Source organism: Hippocampus zosterae, chromosome 17, assembly GCF_025434085.1.
Source record: "Hippocampus zosterae strain Florida chromosome 17, ASM2543408v3, whole genome shotgun sequence".
In the NCBI taxonomy this organism is placed as follows: domain Eukaryota; kingdom Metazoa; phylum Chordata; class Actinopteri; order Syngnathiformes; family Syngnathidae; genus Hippocampus; species Hippocampus zosterae.
Genome location: NC_067467.1, coordinates 12,079,318 through 12,098,461, shown reverse-complemented (window position 1 = coordinate 12,098,461; position 19,144 = coordinate 12,079,318). Strand labels below are relative to the sequence as shown.

The following is a 19,144-nucleotide window of genomic DNA, read 5'->3' as shown; positions in this document are numbered from 1 at the left end:
ACCCACGATTTAAAACCTTAACCCAGGTGAGTCATGTCATTACATTTAATTAATTTAATTTAATAAATTAAATGTAATGACATGGGGAGGGGAGGGTGCGGGGGTTGGGGGTAAAATCGCCACCTTTCCAATTGACTACTGTGACCTTGAAGATAAATTACCATATAATATCAGTGTTAATATTCCATTTTAAATGCTGCATGAAATTTGCGCAAATAAAGTCACTCCAGCAATAAAAAAAGTAACTCACAAACAAAGAGATCCAGGATTTCATATTCTTGTTTTCTTTCGAATTTTCGCTATTTGTGAACAGGCAGTGTGTTTGACATCTTCCGCCATGAGGACCCGGTGTGGGGTCCTTCAGCAGCGAGTGCTGTTTGTTCAGCGTGTTGTGGGACAGTAGCACCAGTTACTGGGCTGACAGCTGCTTCCCAGTGTCTCTTCTTCACTGTCACCATGTCACGCTTCCTCACTTTGTCCCGATTCGGTATCACGTCTATGGCCGCAAGGACCACTCGGAGGGTTCCGCCATGCGTACGAGGATATACCGCTTGTGTCTCGCGCTCCTTGACACAGGGTAATTATGTGCTAACCTTACCGCGCTAACAGCCACAGCCTCGCATGTAATTTCCGTACCTTTACATAATTGACACGGAGATTGCGAACAGGTCAATTTATTTCTAATTGTTGGCCTCTTCTCGTAGAGTTTACAACTTGCATTCCGTGCGGTGCTGCGTGACGTAAAATAATGGTTACGTTATGCGCCGTCGCCATCACTTATGCTGTAGCAAAGTCATACTGACAGAATGTATGTAGATGCGCAATACTTCTAGTTGGCTGACGCGAAATTATGTTTCCTCCCAAATAATTATTTTCCCATCTTAGATATTGCTTTATGTCTCGATATATTAAAGTGTGAAACAGTATTCCTCATAGAGATGGGCTGAGTCTTTTGAGGCATTTGCCATGTTTATTTGTAAAAAGAGTCAAAGCCTGAAAAACTAGACCACGCCAGTGGTGGTCAGCTAGAGTCTTAGCAGCTACATTAATCCTTAGTAATTGTCCACCATTGATTTGTATTCCAACATAATAGCAATACATTCAGTTTTTCACTTGTCTTGTGTCTGTCTAATGATCATAATGTACATATGTAATTTCTGCAACATTTTGACTATGAGTATTGTTCTGTTTTATGTCTACAAGTATTGCTGCACCATTTGTGTTCACCACCACATTGATGTAATTCGTTCATACATCAATTTTATAATTGTGTGTCAGTAGTAAGATCGCGGACATTTAAAGTTGTTTTAAATACATAAGGTGTAAGTCTCTTTTTGTAGTTACTGTGTAAATGGACATCTTGTGGTTGCTAGACACACAGGTTGAACACCAGCAGAGTTTGAGCAGCCGGCCCGGCTTGTGGCATCCTCAGCAGGCGTTCCCTTGGCTCAAGCAGCAGTCTTTCTACAGCACACAGGAGGCTGAGAAGGAGCCCGAGGAGGAGCCCTTGCACACCATCATCAGCGATTCAGAGACTGTGCAAGGTGCTGGAGCTTGCACAAAGTATATACATTGTTTGGGTCTAATAAAGAATTTTTTTTAATGTTCTTGCTTCTGATCTATCCAGGTGCCTTCTCCAAACATGAATTTCAGGCCGAGACTAAGAAGCTTCTGGACATTGTTGCCAGGTCTCTGTATTCAGAGAAGGAGGTAAGATAAGTTTGTAACATGGCCTCGAATAGCCCTGTCCGCGATATTGACCCATATATACAAGCCCCCCCCCCCAAAAAAAAAAAAAAATTACCTCCCATGCTGTAAAACACTTTACACATCTAAAAATGCTAGCATCTAATATGAAATACCATAAATAGCCAGTTATCGTGATGGGAAAATAAATCTGAATTTGTTTCATTAATGAGTTTCTTTTCAACATTGGTTTAAAAGTACACTTGACTTGCAATTTCTTAAATCCCTTTATTTAAGTCAACAGTGCCATTTAGAGAAGTCAAAAAAATACAACTGGTTCATGAAGCTAATTTGAAGCTTCATTTTCACATCACTAGCTAATTATCAACCCACCCGTACAGAATGCCCATCTTTCGTCTCTTTTCTCCCTTGTAGGTGTTCATCAGGGAGCTCATCTCCAACGGCAGTGACGCTCTGGAGAAACTGCGCCACAAACTTATCACCGCAGGGGGCCAGACGGCTCCCATGGAGATCCACCTGCAGACGGACGCTGCCAAGGGCACCTTCACCATACAGGTGTACACCACACACAATGTAGTTCAGGCAACTTTTTTACACTAACATATGAGACATGCAAGAAATAATATGGTAATGAAAGGCCTAAATGTTGCATAAATATTGCTTAGTTGTCACAATTGTATTTGCTTTTTCTGGCACAATATCAGATACTTTACATGTACATGAGAGAATGCTCAGTTTATAAATTTAACAGTTGTGGTACCAAAGCCCCTGGCTTTTGGGGGGCCTTAACCTGTACAAAATGTCACAAATTTTTGCAAACATGTCTATCCCGGTAAAAATATTTGAGATTTCAAGCTCACCAACCATCCCGTCCTGTGAGGGGATAAAAAACGTCATTCAGTCCCCCATATCCATGGATAGTTATAAAAAATGCCTCACAATTAATTGGGGACACCACAGTATCATACCAGTGTTGTAGATTTTGTAGGTCACTGGTGTCAAACTCAAGGCCCGGGGGTTAGATCTGGCTCACCACATCATTTTATGTGGCCCGCGAAAGCAAATCAAAGATGTCAACTTTCATGATGCTTGCGAAAATCTCAGCCAAAATCTCAAATTCTCATTTGTAATAAATGAGAGTGACACCATTAGCATTTTCTTGTTACCAAACCCCTCATTACAGTAACTTAAACAATAGGTGAATAAACCGTTATTCATGACTTCTTTGTCTGGTTTCAGTCATAACGGCCCTCCAAGGGAAACTATAAACTAAAATCTGGCCTTCAATTTCAACAGGACACGGGAGTGGGGATGAACCAAGAGGAGCTGGTTGCAAACCTGGGTACCATCGCCCGCTCAGGTTCCAAGGTAGCTGCACTTACTCATTTTGTATACCTTGTACATGTATTAAGAGAGGTGCACACATACCGATTTTTCTCATCTTAACATTTTTTTTTTACATTAGATGCCACATTTAACAAAAAAGAATTGGAAAAGTGTTCTTGCTACTCTTATGTTGTGTGGTTTAGTTGAGATGATCAACACAGTGCTCCACACACATGAAAATCCAGAGAAGTATGACTAACTGCACGATAATCACTCAGGATAATGTTTTAGAGACTTGTGAGATTCTGTCCTTTGCTGACTTAGATTAAAAGAGTGGGAACATTTTCAGATTTACCTTACTTATCTGTATGTGCTCAACAAGCGTCCTCCCTGATCTCCGTAGGCCTTCTTGGATGCGCTTCAGAACCAGACGGAAGCCAACCACACAATAATCGGGCAGTTTGGCGTCGGCTTCTACTCGGCCTTCATGGTGGCCGACCGCGTGGACGTCTACTCGCAGGCCGCCGAGTCCGGCTCACTTGGGTTCAAGTGGTCCTCCGACGGGTGAGAGATTTATTTAATTTTTTTGAGGGGGTGACCAACTAATGCAAATTGAGTTTGTCTACTCCCTCTTTCTTGCTAGATGGATTTTTTTTTATTTTTAACAGATCTGTCCAAAACGTAGATTTTTTTTGTTCACTTCTTATCGATGTTAGAGGCATTTTTCTGACCAAACAACAAATTTTCATTGCGGGTCACATGGGCCTTTTGGGCCTTTTTCATTGCGGGCCTTACTGGGCTAAAATCACATCTATATATAAAATCACCTCATCATATTATAACCTGTATACCGTAAATTCCTGTGCGTAATTACCCCCCCCCCCCCAACCCCACAAAAAAAAAAACATCTCAGATTGTTGGGTTTATACATCAGTGTTAATATGACGCAAAATATTTTCACCTTGTTTAGACCAGTGCCTACACGGTACCTACCAGGTTTTTTCTGACTCGAATTGAGGCAGAGGTGGTACCATCCTGACCATGCGCCACGACATGCATATATTCTCTAAATTCAACGGGCTCACTCTCTTTTACAGGAAACATACTTTAAGTTAAGAGTCCCATTAAGGATATGCCTATTATCATCTTAAAGCATCTATTTATTCAAACTTGCATCGAAGAATGATGGGCTCATTGCTTGTGTAATGGGGCCACTTTGGTTTGAGACACTCAGATTATTTTGAAGCAGCCTTCAAGCGCACTGGGGTCCATATCCACCTGTGTTGCAATAGTGCGCAATGCATGCCTTCCTCAGTATGCTTAAGCCAGGTAAATTGATGGAGCCACTACCTATCAAAGCCACTGGCGAGTGTGTTTTTGAGAACATATGAAAAAAGGAATCAAAAATAATGTTTCAATCACATACACTTGATTTTGCGTTGTTATGCTTCTAATTGGAAATGGATTTACATAGCATCGCATGGTTGCTTTTTTAAAAAAGTGGCCTATTTTCCTTGCCGGAGGGGGATTTTTTTTTCTTTTTAATGCTGATTTTTGGGGGGCTGGGAGGACGTATTAGACACGGGTGCATATTACATTGAGGATTTTACGGTACATGCACTTCAGTGTCTATTACCATCAATGTGACATTTGTTTTGCTGACATTGCACTTTAGCTCGGGCGCCTTTGAGATCGCTGAAGCCAGCGGCGTCCAGCAGGGAACAAAGATTGTGTTGCACCTCAAAGACGACTGCAAGGAGTTTGCCTCCGAGGACAGAGTCAAAGGTACGTTCCTCCCTCTGATGTTCATCCCTACCTCCGTCCATTTCGCTCGGACAAAATCAGAAGCTTTTGTGTCTCCTTCCAGACGTTGTGACCAAGTACAGCAACTTTGTCAGCTTCCCCATTTTCCTCAACGGTCGCCGGCTCAATACTCTGCAGGTGGGTAGTTAGCTGCCATACTACATCTTTGTTTCTTGAGGATATGGTAAACTTTATACAAATGGTACCATTACGATGATTCTGGGCTGAATTGATTGATTTCCCGCGCATTGCCTTATTGTTATAATTCTGTGATTTAACTAAGTGTTGGGAAACTTACATAAAAACAATAATACATTCTATATAATTAGTTCCTGGCCTTATTAATAGGGCATCTGGGGATTTGGTTTTCCAAAATTAAGGCTTTAATTTCACTGTTCAAAATCAAATTTTAATATGCAGTGGTGTCATGTGTCCCGAAACATATTTTTGATGCTAATTGGAAAACAATCATCACGTTTTTGAGGGGTTTTTTTAGATTTCAAAGCTTATGCATGACAGATTTGACCATACGTTGTCATTTAAAGCTGTGACGTTTCCAAAAAAAAAAAGACATCTTATGCTGGCTAACCCTTCATTCCTAAATATTGGCAGATACAGTCAAACCTCGGTTTCCGAATGTTTTTGTTATCGACCAGATCGGATTTCAAACAGAAAATTTGAGATTTTTACACCTTTATGATCGAAAACTGGTTTTTGACCAAACTGAGCAAACCCAAATTCGACACCCGACTACTCTATGCTTCCATATATGAGGAAGTGACGCTTATTTCTGCATAGTGTATAAGCCCCAAATCATGGGCTAATGAAATAGTTTCGCATTTCAAACAAATCACTTTTCCAACACCCTTCTGGAACGGATTACGGCCGAAAACTGGGGTATGACTGTAATTCGGCATATTCAACATGGCTGACTCTTCCCTCCCATTAGATTTTTTTTTTTTGGGGGGGGGGGACTTTAATTTACATCACTTAACAATCGATTAATAAAAGCAGAAGAGTCACATGACTGTACAAAACATAACTCTATGTAACAACTGTATTTAGATAGAGCACTTCCAAAAAACCTTTGACGGCTCACATTTTCAGTTTCGGGGAATGTTTGGATGAAAACAGGTTGTAATGTGATTCTAATTTGTGACTGCTAGATATTTATTTTGATGGGAAATGGGTGAATAAGATCTCAATTTGACTTTCGTGGGATCAAAACATGAATACCGTTGACTTGTGTTCAGGCGTTGTGGATGATGGAACCCAAAGAGATCAGCGACTGGCAGCACGAGGAGTTCTACCGCTTTGTGGCGCAGGCCTATGACAAGCCGCGCTACACGCTGCACTACCGCGCCGACGCCCCACTCAACATCCGCAGCATCTTCTACGTCCCTGAAACGGTGATGGAGGGTTTTCACTTCTGAGGCGAACACCTTCGTTGGCGAACTTTCTTGAACCTGTATCTTCTTGCGAGCAGAAGCCGTCCATGTTTGACGTGAGCAGGGAGATGGGCTCCAGCGTGGCGCTCTACAGCAGGAAGGTTCTCATCCAGACCAAAGCCGCCGACATCCTGCCCAAGTGGCTGCGCTTCCTCCGAGGTTCGTCACCTCTACCCGGAGCTTTTGGCGCCACCGATCTGAAGCGTGAATCTCATCCTTGTTTGACCTTCACGTCATGTCCGCGCGTTAGGTGTGGTGGACAGCGAAGACATCCCGCTCAATCTGAGCAGAGAGCTGCTGCAGGAGAGCGCCCTCATCAGGTACGACCTCATTGAAGAGCTGATCGAACGAGTCACCGCGGACATGGGCAAAGAAAATTTAATTTTCTAATCACTTAAGCTCAGCCAAATGTTGCCTTTTATTCAGATTTGATCCCATTTGTATTGTCATTGTGTTGGGCAAGATTTGTATGTCTGCATTTTATTTCATTCAAATTGAAATTCTGAGAAATTGGCCATTTTTTTATTTGAACAAGGTCTCTAAATATTTGATTTTCAAAACAATGATCGATTAATTTGAAAATCAATTATTTGTAAATTTATCATTGCAGCCTTGCATGACATTTTCATAGATGTATTTTTGTAAAGAGGACTCTTGTCAAGCGAAAAATCTTTTATTGGACAACCTCTTAATTTCATGGAAGAATAAAAATCACTGTGGGACATAAAAATTACTCCTCTTCAATTGTACTTTCAACTGTTAGTCAGTATTGTGCTAAAACACAGGTGTCAAACTCAAGGCCCGGGGGCCAGATCTGACTCACTTGCATCATTTTATGTGGCCTGCGAAAGAAATCAAGCATGTCAACTTCCATGATTGATGAAAATCTTATCTTAAAATTTCAAATTCTCCAATGTAAAAAAGCATTGTAAAATGTAAGCATTTTCTTATGACCAAAGTCCTCATCACAGTCACTTCAACAATCGTTGAAGAAACGATTTTTCTTGACTTCTTCATGTGGTTTGAAGGTCAAAATGGCTCTCCAAGAGAAACAGTGACTTCAATGTGTCCCATGACAAAAATGAGTTTGACAACCCTGTGCTAAAATGCAGTTTCCCCAACTATATCGTCATTGTATACTGCGTCAATTATTAAATTGCCGAATTTTTCCAACTTGCAAATTCCTACACTTTTTCCACCCCATTTGTGCTATTGCGCGCTCTCCTGTCACTTGCCTTAATCTTGCGCCCTTACAGGAAGCTCCGTGACGTCCTGCAACAGAGGGTGATCCGCTTCCTGCTGGACCAGAGCAGGAAGGAGCCGGAGAAGTACAACAAATTCTTCGAAGACTACGGCCTCTTCATGCGCGAGGGCATCGTCACCACCCATGAGCAGGACGTCAAGGTGCCTCTGACTTCGTCACCTGCTCACATGACCAAGCGTGTCCTTCTGGCGCTTATTCCGGCTGCCGCATTTGTGCAGGAGGATATCGCCAAGCTGCTCCGCTACGAGTCGTCGGCGCTGCCGGCGGGCCAGCACACCAATCTAACAGAGTACGCCTCCCGCATGAAGGCGGGAACCCGCAACATCTACTACCTGTGCGCCCCCAACCGCCATCTCGCGGAGCACTCGCCCTACTTTGAGGCAATGAAGCAGAAAGACATGGAGGTGAGTCGCGACTACCGTATTGTTGGGCGCAGTCTCAGTAACGGGTGCTATTTCTGTATTTGACACATACACAAAACGCACTGTATTATTGGGCGCAGCCAGGCATGGTAAAACATGGTAAAACGGCAGCTTAAACATATGACATGCATGCACGCACGCCAAAAACACATTAGATTGAAGCATACGGTAGCATGCATGCACGCTAAAACATACCAGGTATGTTAGTTTAAAGCATACTAAAGACATCTAAAGCATTTAAAGCAGCTAAGACATACGGACACATGCTAAAAACAAGTTTTTAAAAAGGCAATGAAAGCAAAACTGAGTTTGGTTGTACTTTATTTAGCCATTTTACAATGTACACACGCGACTGGTACCTGCTAGGGGTGAGCCTTTAGCGTCCTCTTACACGCCCACCCTTCACTCATTGGCGGACTTCCGCATGCCAGTCGTCACTCACGTACGCCTTTTCTCTGTATAAACAGCGTGTCGGCCCAAAGTGCTCTCAGTCAGGCTTTGGAACTCGGCGCATACACGAAACGCTCCGCATTATAAGGCGTCCTGGCCATTTTGGAGAAAATTCAATACTTTTAATGGCGCCTTATAGTCGTGAAAATACGGTACTTCTTTTATCACCAGATAGTAGAGGCGCAATGTTCGGATACCTTGATGATTTCTGTCTGAATCGAAAATTGTTTTGTCTATACAGTCAAAGCTCGGTTTTCGAACGTCTCAGTTCTCGACCAATTCGGTTTTCGACCAAAAATTTCGAGTTTTTCATGCCTCGGATGATGAAGAAATTTCAGTTCTCGAACAAACTGAGCGCACTTGAATGCACCATTTGACCCTTCTCGCCTTCCTCGTGTTGCTTTCCATTGTGAGCAGACGTGTTCACGGTAAACTCTTTTTTTTCTAAAGAGCGTGGTTCCGGTTTTCGAACAATTTCAGTTTTCGAACAGCCTTCTGGAACAGATTATGGCCGAAAACCGAGGTTTGACTGCGTGTGTGTGTGTGTGTGTGTGTGTGTGTGTATATATATATATATATATATATATATATATATATATATATATATATGCTAATATGATGACACAATGACACCCCAAATTGTTTTTCTTGAAAAAAAATTGTCACTAATAAAAGAGGTAAAAACTCAATGTGTTAACAAAGCACGCAGAGTCCTACCTTCTGTCGAAGGTCTTCCAAATTTGTAATTACTTTGTTAAGACACCCTTATTGTAATAACCACAAATCGCCATGTTTGTGCTTATCCATCTCAGGTGCTGTTCTGCTACGAGCAGTTCGACGAGCTGACCTTGCTTCACCTTAGAGAGTTTGACAAGAAGAAGCTAATCTCGGTGGAGACGGACATTGTGGTGGACCACTACAAGGAGGAGAAGTTTGAGGACAGCAAACCGGGTGCGCTGCGCTTCATTATTGAATTTATCTTGCTTTTGATCGGATGCCCGCTGCAACCCTGATTCTCTGAGATCCTTTTCTTTTGGCCAGCATCGCAGCGCCTGACTCAGGAGCAGGCCGACGACCTGACGGCGTGGATGAAGAATGCCCTGGGCCCTCGGGTCACGAACGTCAAGGTAAAAGCTAAATAAATAAATAAATAAAAGTGCTGATGTCATTTACGGGGAAGCGGACTCTTTCAAACAAATGTTATGTTCAGCTTACTCCTCGCCTGGACACGCACCCCGCCATGATCACGGTACTGGAAATGGGCGCCGCACGCCATTTCCTGCGTACGCAGCAGCTGGCTCGCAGTGCCGAGGAGAGAGCCCAGATACTGCAGCCCACTCTGGAGATAAACACAGGGTGAGAGTGCGGAACTTCACACCAAAACGTTTTGTATTATCAAAATGACTGCTGTGAAAAATGCCCTAATTTTGAGCTCGGACCAAAAGTCTTGTCTAACATTGAAACGGTTACTTTGGCGCCATTTAGTGGCATCCGAGTGCCAAGCGCTTATGGTGAATTGAGCAGAGGAGCTTCAATTTGTCCTTTTGGATGGTTGTGAACTGCTTCAGGAGGATGTCCGCAACACTGAGATGTGTTTTGTTTTTGTGTAGCATTGATGGTTTCTTTAATTGTGGCATGATAGTGGTGATATAAAGACACAGCTTCCTCAACGTACATTCCCCCCTCCCTCCCCCCACTCAAGACAGAGGAACAAAATCCACAGCCCGCCATTGGTTAACTGTGATGTCTTTCTACCCCTGTAGACATGATCTGATCAAGAAGTTACACACGCTTAAGGACTCCAACAATGAACTGGCCGCACTGCTACTTGAACAGGTAATGAGCCTTCAACAATATTAAACATTGAGCACAAAGACGCCACACCTTCTCTAGTGAGAAGCTCTGCTTATCAGGCATAAAAGAGCTTCGGAATTTAATTTGGTGGGGGAGTCAATTTAAGATCTCAAAGAAAAGTAGAACAACTCAAAATTGTATACAAATTGCAAAGAAAATCTGGTCTCAAATACACCTGCAAAAGGATTTTGATACAGTTAGACCTCTTTTCAAGATAAGAAAACCTTTATTAGTCTCGCAATGGAGAAATTCCAGATTCACAGCAGCAAAGTTATGAAAGGAAGAAGTAGAACAACAAAATATAGGAGCTGCTGGAAAGGCAGCCACTCTCGCGGCGCCATTTTGAAGTCAAAATAACAAAAATAACACAACACATAGGACACAGACAGTCGTGCAATCTTCACCACTTTTCTGCATACACTTTGTGTGTAACTGAAGCAGTTATAGATGAGAGGATCAAAGTGTCCTTTCACCAGTGGATCAGAGACGTCATGCTGAAAATGTGCACACGTCTGCTACAAGCTAAGTTTTGAACGCAAACACAAAGCTGTAGCGTCCATTGACGAAAAAGAGATGTACCCCATTCATGTTTTCACCCCTATAACGTTCACATTTCAAAGCGATTTCAAGTAGTTCATTTTCCTTTTGCCAATTTAGCTTACAACGAACACCATTATAACATCAACTTCATTATAACAACCAGATTTCTTTCCCACAAAATTTTTTTTTAATGCCTTCGGTAGACCGAACTGCCGGAACCTAACTGCCACCGCGACTTTGCTTTTGAACTAAATGTACATTTGCTGGCTGAAAGTTTGCTTGTATACACATATTTGTAATTGACATGTGTATACTGTATTACATGTTCATGGTTTTACATCTATACATGTTCATACTGTATTTTATACGTTGTAGTTGGTGGCCATTTTATTGGAAATGGTTCCAACTAACTACCGTTATAACGTTCAGATTCGTTATGCCCCTCGAGGTTCGACTGTATGACATTTCAAGGTGGCCCAAATATTGAACAATTCTGAATGTGGCCCTCAAATCCAAAGCAAACAATTCTGGATTGGTCGGAAAGTTTTCAAGAAAATGTGGTTAAAAAAATAAGTCATGGAATATGTGGAGTTTACGAATCTATTATAATAATTCTGCATCGAACCAAAAATTTCAGAGATTACAGGTTCCAAAGGTTTAAGAACTCTGAATTTGACCTGAAATGTGAAACCGACGCCGCACTTGACCACTTTCACTTGACTTTTGTTCAGATTTACGACAACGCCATGATCACGGCGGGCTTGAACGACGATCCCCGGCCAATGATTTCCCGCCTCAACGACCTGCTGACAAAAGCGTTGGAGAAGCACTGAGAGTAAAAGACGAGTACTATTTTTTTGCAGATTTTTGTGGCTCTGAAATGCAAATGGGAGATTTGAGCTTTTCCATCAGTACTTTTTAGGTTGTTTTTTAACTGCAAACCGAAGAAGGAACACAAAATAAGATGGAGGCTTCTTGGAAAACATGGTCACATTTTTACACAAAAAAAGTAACATTACACGTATGTCATATACAAGAGACACCCTCCCGTTTTCACATCTGAAGACGCCAAATCAAAATGGCCGCAGTTCAAGTGGAGGGGAAAGCAAGCGCCTGTACTTTGAGCTCCGGCATCCGGGCTGCAGTTTTGTGTCCATTTGCGAGCCTCTCCAAAATGGGCCTTTTCTGCGTTTCGGGCCTGCCGTCTCCAGACCCGTCTTGTCCAGATCCAGAAACTTCCCCACCCGGGTGACGTCAGGAAAGTTTGTCTATGTTGGCAAGGAAGCGCTGCGCCCACCACTCGTCCAGATCAATGGGCACAAAGTCTGAGGAGAAGACAGGAACAATCACTATTGTGAATATGGAGTTAAAAAGAAAAGAAAATGTCATAAAAATATCAAGTCTTCGTCAATTATAATTTGTGTATGTAAAATGATTGAGTCGTTGTACCATTCCCAAGATATAGCTTCACCGTCATTCTGTCCGGTGCCACCTAGACATGAGCAATTGATCATACTCACCGTCCATGTGAGGGCTTGGAGTGTCGTCTTTGTAGTGGAGCGCCGTAGCGTTTCCCTCCTCTCCTGTCCCCCGGACGTCGCCTTGCTCCTGTTGGATTGCCTCCTGCCAGGCTGCATGTAGGATTGCATCACAAAACTCATCAATGATGATAAACAGCGACAGAGTTCTCGTTCTGTCCTCTGAACGGGTTGTAACCATGAAGTCAATTCCTTGTGCGTTTCTTGCATACGTGGCCAATAAATCTGATTCTGATCTAAATTCAAGACTTTGATGTCGCTAAATTAGGACCAGCAGTATTCCTAAACATTACCAAAACAATGAAAGTCCAACCACTTGTTGCATAAACGCAGTCAATATGTCCCCGTATGATCCCAGAACATTGCGGAAGAATGTCACCAATAAATCAGTTGACACATACGTTGTACATCAAAACACATTTTTTCGTACCTCATATTGAAGGTCTTGATAGGGCTTGGTCAATATGCCCTCATTAGGTAGGGTGATAACCAAAATGTGATTTTTGTTTTGTTTTTCAACGTCACTCGCCAATGTCAAAAATCAATGTCCAACCAACCAGAAATTGAGTGATTGAGTGAAATTGAGAATCGACGGTCTTGTTGAGGACATTGTCGATGGGCAAGAAAATTTTGGGATCTAAAATTTGCCTCACAAAGAACGTCAGGAATCAATGTGCAACCAACAACATGCGTCATTGGGAAACAGAAATCAAAACGGGGGGCAACCGCTCACTTACATTGGTAACAATTATCAGGGAAATCGGCTGGCAAGTTATGAGCGTTGATTGGTTTTTTTTTTTGGGTGGGGGGAGGGGGACTATGGCAAGCAACTGCAGAGGTCATGCCTATGCATAAGTGCAATTCTTCAAACTTGATCAGACGTAACTTTTTTTTAACCCACAAACATAAAACAAAAGTGCCGGCTATCAGAGTGGGAGCAGCTGTGAGGGTGTCGCCCTGGAGTGAGGCGAAGTTGTGCTGATACAAAATACACACTACGTGCGTGTAGCTGTTGTCACAAGGTCCAACTGGAAAGACGAGAAAGTGTGTGTGCGTGTTGCCTTCCTTACCATCGTACACAAACTTCACGTTGTCCTCGTGGGCCGCTGCTGATGACTCCCCCTCCTGCTGGGGGTCCGGGGGCAGGCCCGGGCAGGGCAGGTGGTACTTTTTGCCGTTGGGGCGGTTAAAAACAATCTTAGGTGCGGGGAGACTGAAGGCGAGAATGAAAGAGGCATGTCTGCTTTTGGTTGGGGGGGGAGTCAAAGCAACCTGGTTGACAACAGCTGAATGGAGTACCATGTGTCACCTTTGACTTTGTAACAAGGTCACACACAATACAGGCAAGGTGTCAAAGGCTGTGCAGTGCGCGCGCGCACACACACTTAAAGCGCTGGATAAAATTTGGAGACAAAAAAAAAACACTGGACATAAATAGTATTCTGATTGTGACCATTTTTGATTTTCTGCCAATAAATTATATTGCTAATGCTGTGTTTAGGAGTTATGTCGTCAGTAAGATGAAACAATAGTGTCCATTTTACTCAAGTATATCTGGACCACCAAAATCGTAGAAATTGATCATTATTTCAGTACGAGGCGATTAATTTTTGCCAGAGCCGTGTGTGTGTGTGTGATGCGTGAATAAGCTGCCACACGTTTGTCCTTAGCTAACACCACTTGTTAGTGACTCATTAATAGCCTCAAAAACTCAGTAAAAACATTGTAGTGGTTTTTGTTTCTTCCCTAAAGTACTTTAACGCAACACTCACTCGGGCAAACTCCAGGTCATCTGCTTGTGCTTGAAGTCGTTTGTTTTGTTGTCCAGCGGCTGCGTGGGTCCTAAAAAACACAAACTATGAATATTTCTTTTTTTAATGCGGTGACGTTTTTTTGTGCTTACCTGTACGCCGCTGGGTTACTAGTTTACTTGGACCTCTGGTGATGGTGTACATCATGCAAAAAGTCACAGTTGGCTACTTGCTCCGGGCTGAGAACACTCAAGACTCACACTTTTGTTGGATAACCTCCGTGGGGTGACAAAGTTGTGTAAAAAAACAAAACGAAGAAGAATGCCACCACTTCTGAGTCGAAAACGTGTCCCGAAAAGAGCCACAATGTCATGCATGCTGCATTCGTAACAGTTACTGGACCGAGCCGTCAAACGCACCACTCGCCCACGTGCTTCTCACGCCCCCTGGCGCCTCTTAAAGAGACAGTACCTCCGAAACGGGAAGCGACGTTAAAACGCCATCGTAAAAAGTCGAATGCCGCAGGAGTTGTGCTTAATTTTCGTAACTTTATCATTTGTTCAATTTAGTTGCTGTAATTTATCCATTTTTTAAAGTCAGGGAACGTACAGAAAACCGTGTAACGTACTGATGAGGCACAAGATGGCAGCAGTGGCAACAGATCACAGTGATCACGGGTCACGACTCACACCACAGAAGAAGAAAAAGGAAGAAGCCGGCCATTTCCCAAGAATCTTTGCGCGTCCCTTTTGCAAAGTCAATTTTCAAACTGGGGCGGCCCGGTAGTCCAGTGGTTAGCACGTCGGCTTCACAGTGCCTAGGTACCGGGTTCGATTCCATCTCCGGCCTCCCTGTGTGGAGTTTGCATGTTCTCCCCGGGCCTGCGTGGGTTTTCTTCGGGTGCTCCGGTTTCCTCCCACATTCCAAAAACATGTGTGGCAGGCTAATTGAATGCTCTAAATTGTCCCTAGGTGTTAGTGTGAGCTCGGATGGTTGTTCGTCTCTGTGTGCCCTGCGATTGGCTGGCAACCGATTCAGGGTGTCCCCCGCCTACTGCCCGGAGACAGCTGGGATAGGCTCCAGCACCCCCCGCGACCCTAGTGAGGATTGAGCGGTTCGGAAGATGAATGAATTTTCCAACTTTAACGGCATGCACTAAAAAATGTCTTCATTGGCCCTAATCCTTCAAAGGACTTTAAAGTGAGACTTCTGATTAAAGTCAGAATGCTGAGATTAAAGTCAGAATTCTATTTAAGAGGATGATGGCCAATTAAGAAAGTTTATAGTGCATGCCTTTAAAGTTTGAAATTTGACTTTACAAAAGCTCACTTTTGTGATCTCCAGTCCAGGGGTCCGGCCGGCATCCCCCTTGCTCGTGGCACCTTGGCATCCCCTCTCCCTCAATCACACCCAAATGCAAACAGGCTCTCATTTACAGTCAGAAAAACATTATTTGCAGTCACTCATTCCAAACCTTCTTACCATTTACATAATGGGTGAATGCGTTTCATCATTCTAACCAACAAGCTAAACAATGCCAAGATTATAGCTTGATCCCCTCTTTTTGGATGCATTGTTAAACAGTCAAACATTTATTATGGATAATACGTTTACGTACAGCTGCACGATTTGCAACAAGGGACATTTTTACAAGAGGCGAAAAAAAATAAACATTGTTAAAAAAATTGTCATTACTGATTTCAGCGGAGGTTGACGCAAATTAAAAAGGATTAAAAACCAAAGTCCGTTATCAGCTGAAATAAACCAAATCACAACTTGCATTGTCTATGACGTCCACACCACCCGAGCACATTTAACAAAAAACAATAATGCTCAAAGATGAAATGACACAGATTTAAAAACAAAAAAATCTGGTATAGAAAGAAAACTAGATGTCTTTAATAATGTATTTATTTGGCATCACTTGGTTGATCACAAAAAGGAGGCATTGTGTACATGAACAACACAGTACATAGGAAATACCTTTAAAAAAACCAAACAAAAATCACTGGAATCTCTTCAGGTTTTTTTTTACAAATGAAACAATTTGTATTATTTCGATTTTGTTCAACTGCATTTCAATCTCAAACAAAACAATATAAATATTGAAAAAAAAAGCACTGTCATTTTCTGACAATATTTTAGAGATAGTCAGATGCACACTGTTCATGTTCATTTTTACCATGAGAAGTAGTTTATTCTGAGTATTTGGTTTTCCATTTGATGATTTCCATGGCAGCGGTACTTGGTACGGTTACAACCGCCACAGCCTTTCCAACCGAAGTGAGTGCATCTTGGACAGTATATCTCGATGATGCAAAAGGCGCAGCTGCAAAAGGCGCAGCTCCCAGTGTGCTGAACTATTGTTGCCCCGTTTCCGCAGCTAAAGTTCCAACGGGGCGGGGGGAACGCCCCTGGCCCCAAGCAAGCCCCCACACCCAAGTAAGGCCGAAGAGCCAAACCTCGGTCACGACGACGCCGTTTAATAGTATTGGATGATCTCTTCTTGAAACTCTTTGCCTCTGAACCAGCGACGACTTGGATCGCACCACCAATCGCTGCCACCAGAGCCACAGCGGTCTTTCCTGAGACTGCCGCGGCTGCTTTCAGATTTATGTCAAAGGAACCAGCGACGACTCCGATGGCACCACCAATCGCCCCCCCCAGAGCCACAGCGGTCTTTCCTGAGACCGTCGCGGCCACTGCCGGGGTCAGTCTTACGCCAAAGGCAATTCCAACTGTCAGTCCGATGACGCCAGGCGCCACTACGCGCATCAACTTCTCCGGCCCCCATGACGAGCGAACGGTCTCTTCCCTCATTAGCACTGAGGCTCCCCTGCGCTTGTTCTCCAACATTATCCTTCTCTGCTCTTCCCTGATAGCCTTGGCCTCTTTGAACATAGCGCTGCTATAAAACCCGCCTTTGCTTCACCATGCTGTTCACCTTACTTAGGAGTTCTTGAACCTGCGCCGGATTATTAGAGTTTTGAAATTGCTGAACACCTGCCTCCGCACTTGTCAATGAGATTCCTAAGTGCAGCAGGAGAATCTCTCAGATATTCGTCGAACTCCATGCCTTGAAGTTCATCCCTCCCTGGTAAAAAGAACCACTGTGTGGCATTTGACGGCATCATCTCCAAATATTTTGGCCAGATTGAGAATCGCATTCTCTGTATGACGACCAATCGGCACCACCAAGAGAAAAGCGTGCGGCCCTGGAGCACAGAAAGACAGACACTTAGCCACTTCTGTATAAATCTGCTCTTCACTAAGGCAGTTGTACCCAAAGCCCGGCATGTCAACCACCGTAAGTCGCCTCGGTCTGTTCTGGACATGACCTTCTGCTGGCTCAGTGCTCCCACACTGACATTCCCGGGTCACTAAGGCGGCACCGAGTTTTGACAGGAACTGTCTTCGGCCCAAGATGGTGTTTCGCAGTTGCACTCTTGCCAGATCCCGCATTTCCGACAAGAACCAACCTGAGGTCTTCAAGCCCCGCGATCTCAGAATCATTCTCCATATCAACTAGTTCGTGTTCCTCACCACTCAGTGATGGGGAAAGCTGCACAAAACATGTCGAAACATTCGTGAATAAACCTGATAAATGCATGCGCAAAAATAGTGCTCCTTCACCCATTTCGCCATGATAGGCCGAAGTGAACATTTAGCGGCATTGTGTCGGTAACAGCCAATTGGCGTCGAGACTGTCCTTACTCTCACACAGATGCTCAGAACAAGCAGACATATTGCCAAATAAAGTTTGCAGTGGAACGTTTTAATGTACTTCTTTAAAAGAAACTAAAAAATCATGAAATGTGCGACTGCTGTGTAACATACTCTTGCTTACATATTTCTCCAAGGGTTTCCAAGCGTACTTGCTTCAAGCTGTTGATCACTCCAAGTTGAAGTTGACTGTAAAATCCACACAATAAACAAGCGGGAGTTAAACAGTGCACACTAAACACCAAAACGCTCAATCAAACTGGTAGAAGGGTAAACATAAATTAACATAGAGGTACTGTACATCGTTCTGAACATTGAAACAACTGATACTTCAAGTCAGGGGTGTCAAACTAATTTTTGTAGCGGGCCAGATTTTAATTGTTTCCCTTGGAGGGCCGTCATGACTGAAACCATATGAATGTCATGATTCGGTTTGGGACCAACAGGTGGCACTGTGGGGCTCCCACTGCAGCTGCACACCTGTTGGTCATTAGGTAGTTAATCAAGTCAAGTCAACAGTATTTATAGAGCACTTTCAAACAGCCATCACTGCATACAAAGTGCTGTACATGGAGCAATTTAACATGCACAATAAACAGTAAGACAAATCGGTAATAAAAGGCGGTAGAAAGCACCAAACAGTAAAATCAAGAACAAATCTAAGTCATGCTGAGTCGAATGCCAAAGAATACAAGTGAGTTTTGAGGAGGGCTTTGAAGATGGGCAGCAAGGAGGCTTGCCGAATGTTCAGTGAGAGGTCATTCCAGAGAGAGGGACCAGCAACAGAAAAGGCTCGATCCTCTCTGAGCCTCAGTTTAGTTCTTGGTACTTCTAATAATGTCTGGTCCACAGACCTGAGGCACCGGGCAGGTGTGTAGGGGCGGATGAGCTCAGAGAGGTAAGGTGGCGCGAGATTATTCAGAGATTTGAAAACAAAGAGGAGGATCTTGAAAATTACTCTAAAATGAATGGGGAGCCAGTGAAGTGATGCCAGAGTAGGCGTTATATGCTCCCTCTTACGAGTACCAGTCAAGAGTCGAGCAGCGGCATTCTGGACCAGCTGAAGGCGCTTAATGGAGGACTGGCTGACTCCCAAGTAAAGGGCATTGCGGTAATCGAGCCGGGATGTGACAAAGGCATGGATTACTGTCTCAAAGTGTTCATGTGAGAGGAAAGGTTTCATTTTGGCCTGCGGTCTAAGGTGAAAGAAGCTGGATTTAACCACGGGACCAATTTGCCGATCGAGTTTGAAATCACTGTCCAGTTTAAGGCCCAAGTTTGAGACTGTTGACTTAAGATAAGGAGACAGAGGGCCCAA

At 43.5% G+C, this 19,144-nt stretch overlaps 3 protein-coding genes across 3 annotated transcripts; 1 reads left to right on the top strand and 2 right to left on the bottom strand.

The window, feature by feature from the left end:
- Window positions 1–344: 344 nt before the first annotated feature.
- Window positions 345–12,593, top strand: trap1 (TNF receptor-associated protein 1). Its single transcript, XM_052049650.1, has 18 exons — window positions 345–577; window positions 1,374–1,544; window positions 1,628–1,710; window positions 2,122–2,262; window positions 3,004–3,075; window positions 3,437–3,597; window positions 4,709–4,818; window positions 4,901–4,974; window positions 6,090–6,245; window positions 6,323–6,443; window positions 6,535–6,604; window positions 7,541–7,688; window positions 7,767–7,952; window positions 9,233–9,371; window positions 9,462–9,547; window positions 9,631–9,776; window positions 10,184–10,256; window positions 11,546–12,593. The coding sequence occupies exons 1-18, from the start codon at window positions 457–459 to the stop codon at window positions 11,645–11,647; spliced, it is 2,160 nt and encodes a 719-aa protein (XP_051905610.1). The 5' UTR covers window positions 345–456; the 3' UTR covers window positions 11,648–12,593.
- On the bottom strand, window positions 11,755–14,534 carry LOC127590278 (MAPK regulated corepressor interacting protein 2-like). The gene is made up of 5 exons (XM_052049809.1): window positions 14,256–14,534; window positions 14,125–14,194; window positions 13,423–13,565; window positions 12,335–12,445; window positions 11,755–12,139 (listed from the first exon to the last, which is right to left on the bottom strand). The coding sequence occupies exons 1-5, from the start codon at window positions 14,308–14,310 to the stop codon at window positions 12,069–12,071; spliced, it is 450 nt and encodes a 149-aa protein (XP_051905769.1). The 5' UTR covers window positions 14,311–14,534; the 3' UTR covers window positions 11,755–12,068.
- A 2,518-nt stretch (window positions 14,535–17,052) lies between these two features.
- On the bottom strand, window positions 17,053–17,681 carry LOC127590374 (GTPase IMAP family member 7-like). Its single transcript, XM_052049892.1, is given in 4 exon segments — window positions 17,053–17,068; window positions 17,119–17,195; window positions 17,197–17,535; window positions 17,537–17,681. Coding segments are annotated over 4 exon segments (519 nt in total). The 5' UTR covers window positions 17,624–17,681.
- Between the last annotated feature and the right edge of the window lie 1,463 nt (window positions 17,682–19,144).

Coding starts and splice junctions, on each gene's coding strand:
- trap1 (XM_052049650.1), top strand. CDS start 457: ATGTCACGCTTCCTCACTTTGTCCCGATTCGGTATCACGTCTATGGCC. Junction 578..1,373: donor CTCGCGCTCCTTGACACAGG/GTAATTATGTGC, acceptor TGTGGTTGCTAG/ACACACAGGTTGAACACCAG. Junction 7,953..9,232: donor TGAAGCAGAAAGACATGGAG/GTGAGTCGCGAC, acceptor TATCCATCTCAG/GTGCTGTTCTGCTACGAGCA.
- LOC127590278 (XM_052049809.1), bottom strand. CDS start 14,310: ATGATGTACACCATCACCAGAGGTCCAAGTAAACTAGTAACCCAGCGG. Junction 13,566..14,124: donor ATGACCTGGAGTTTGCCCGA/GTGAGTGTTGCG, acceptor TCTCGCCTTCAG/TCTCCCCGCACCTAAGATTG. Junction 12,140..12,334: donor TCCAAGCCCTCACATGGACG/GTGAGTATGATC, acceptor TCTTCTCCTCAG/ACTTTGTGCCCATTGATCTG.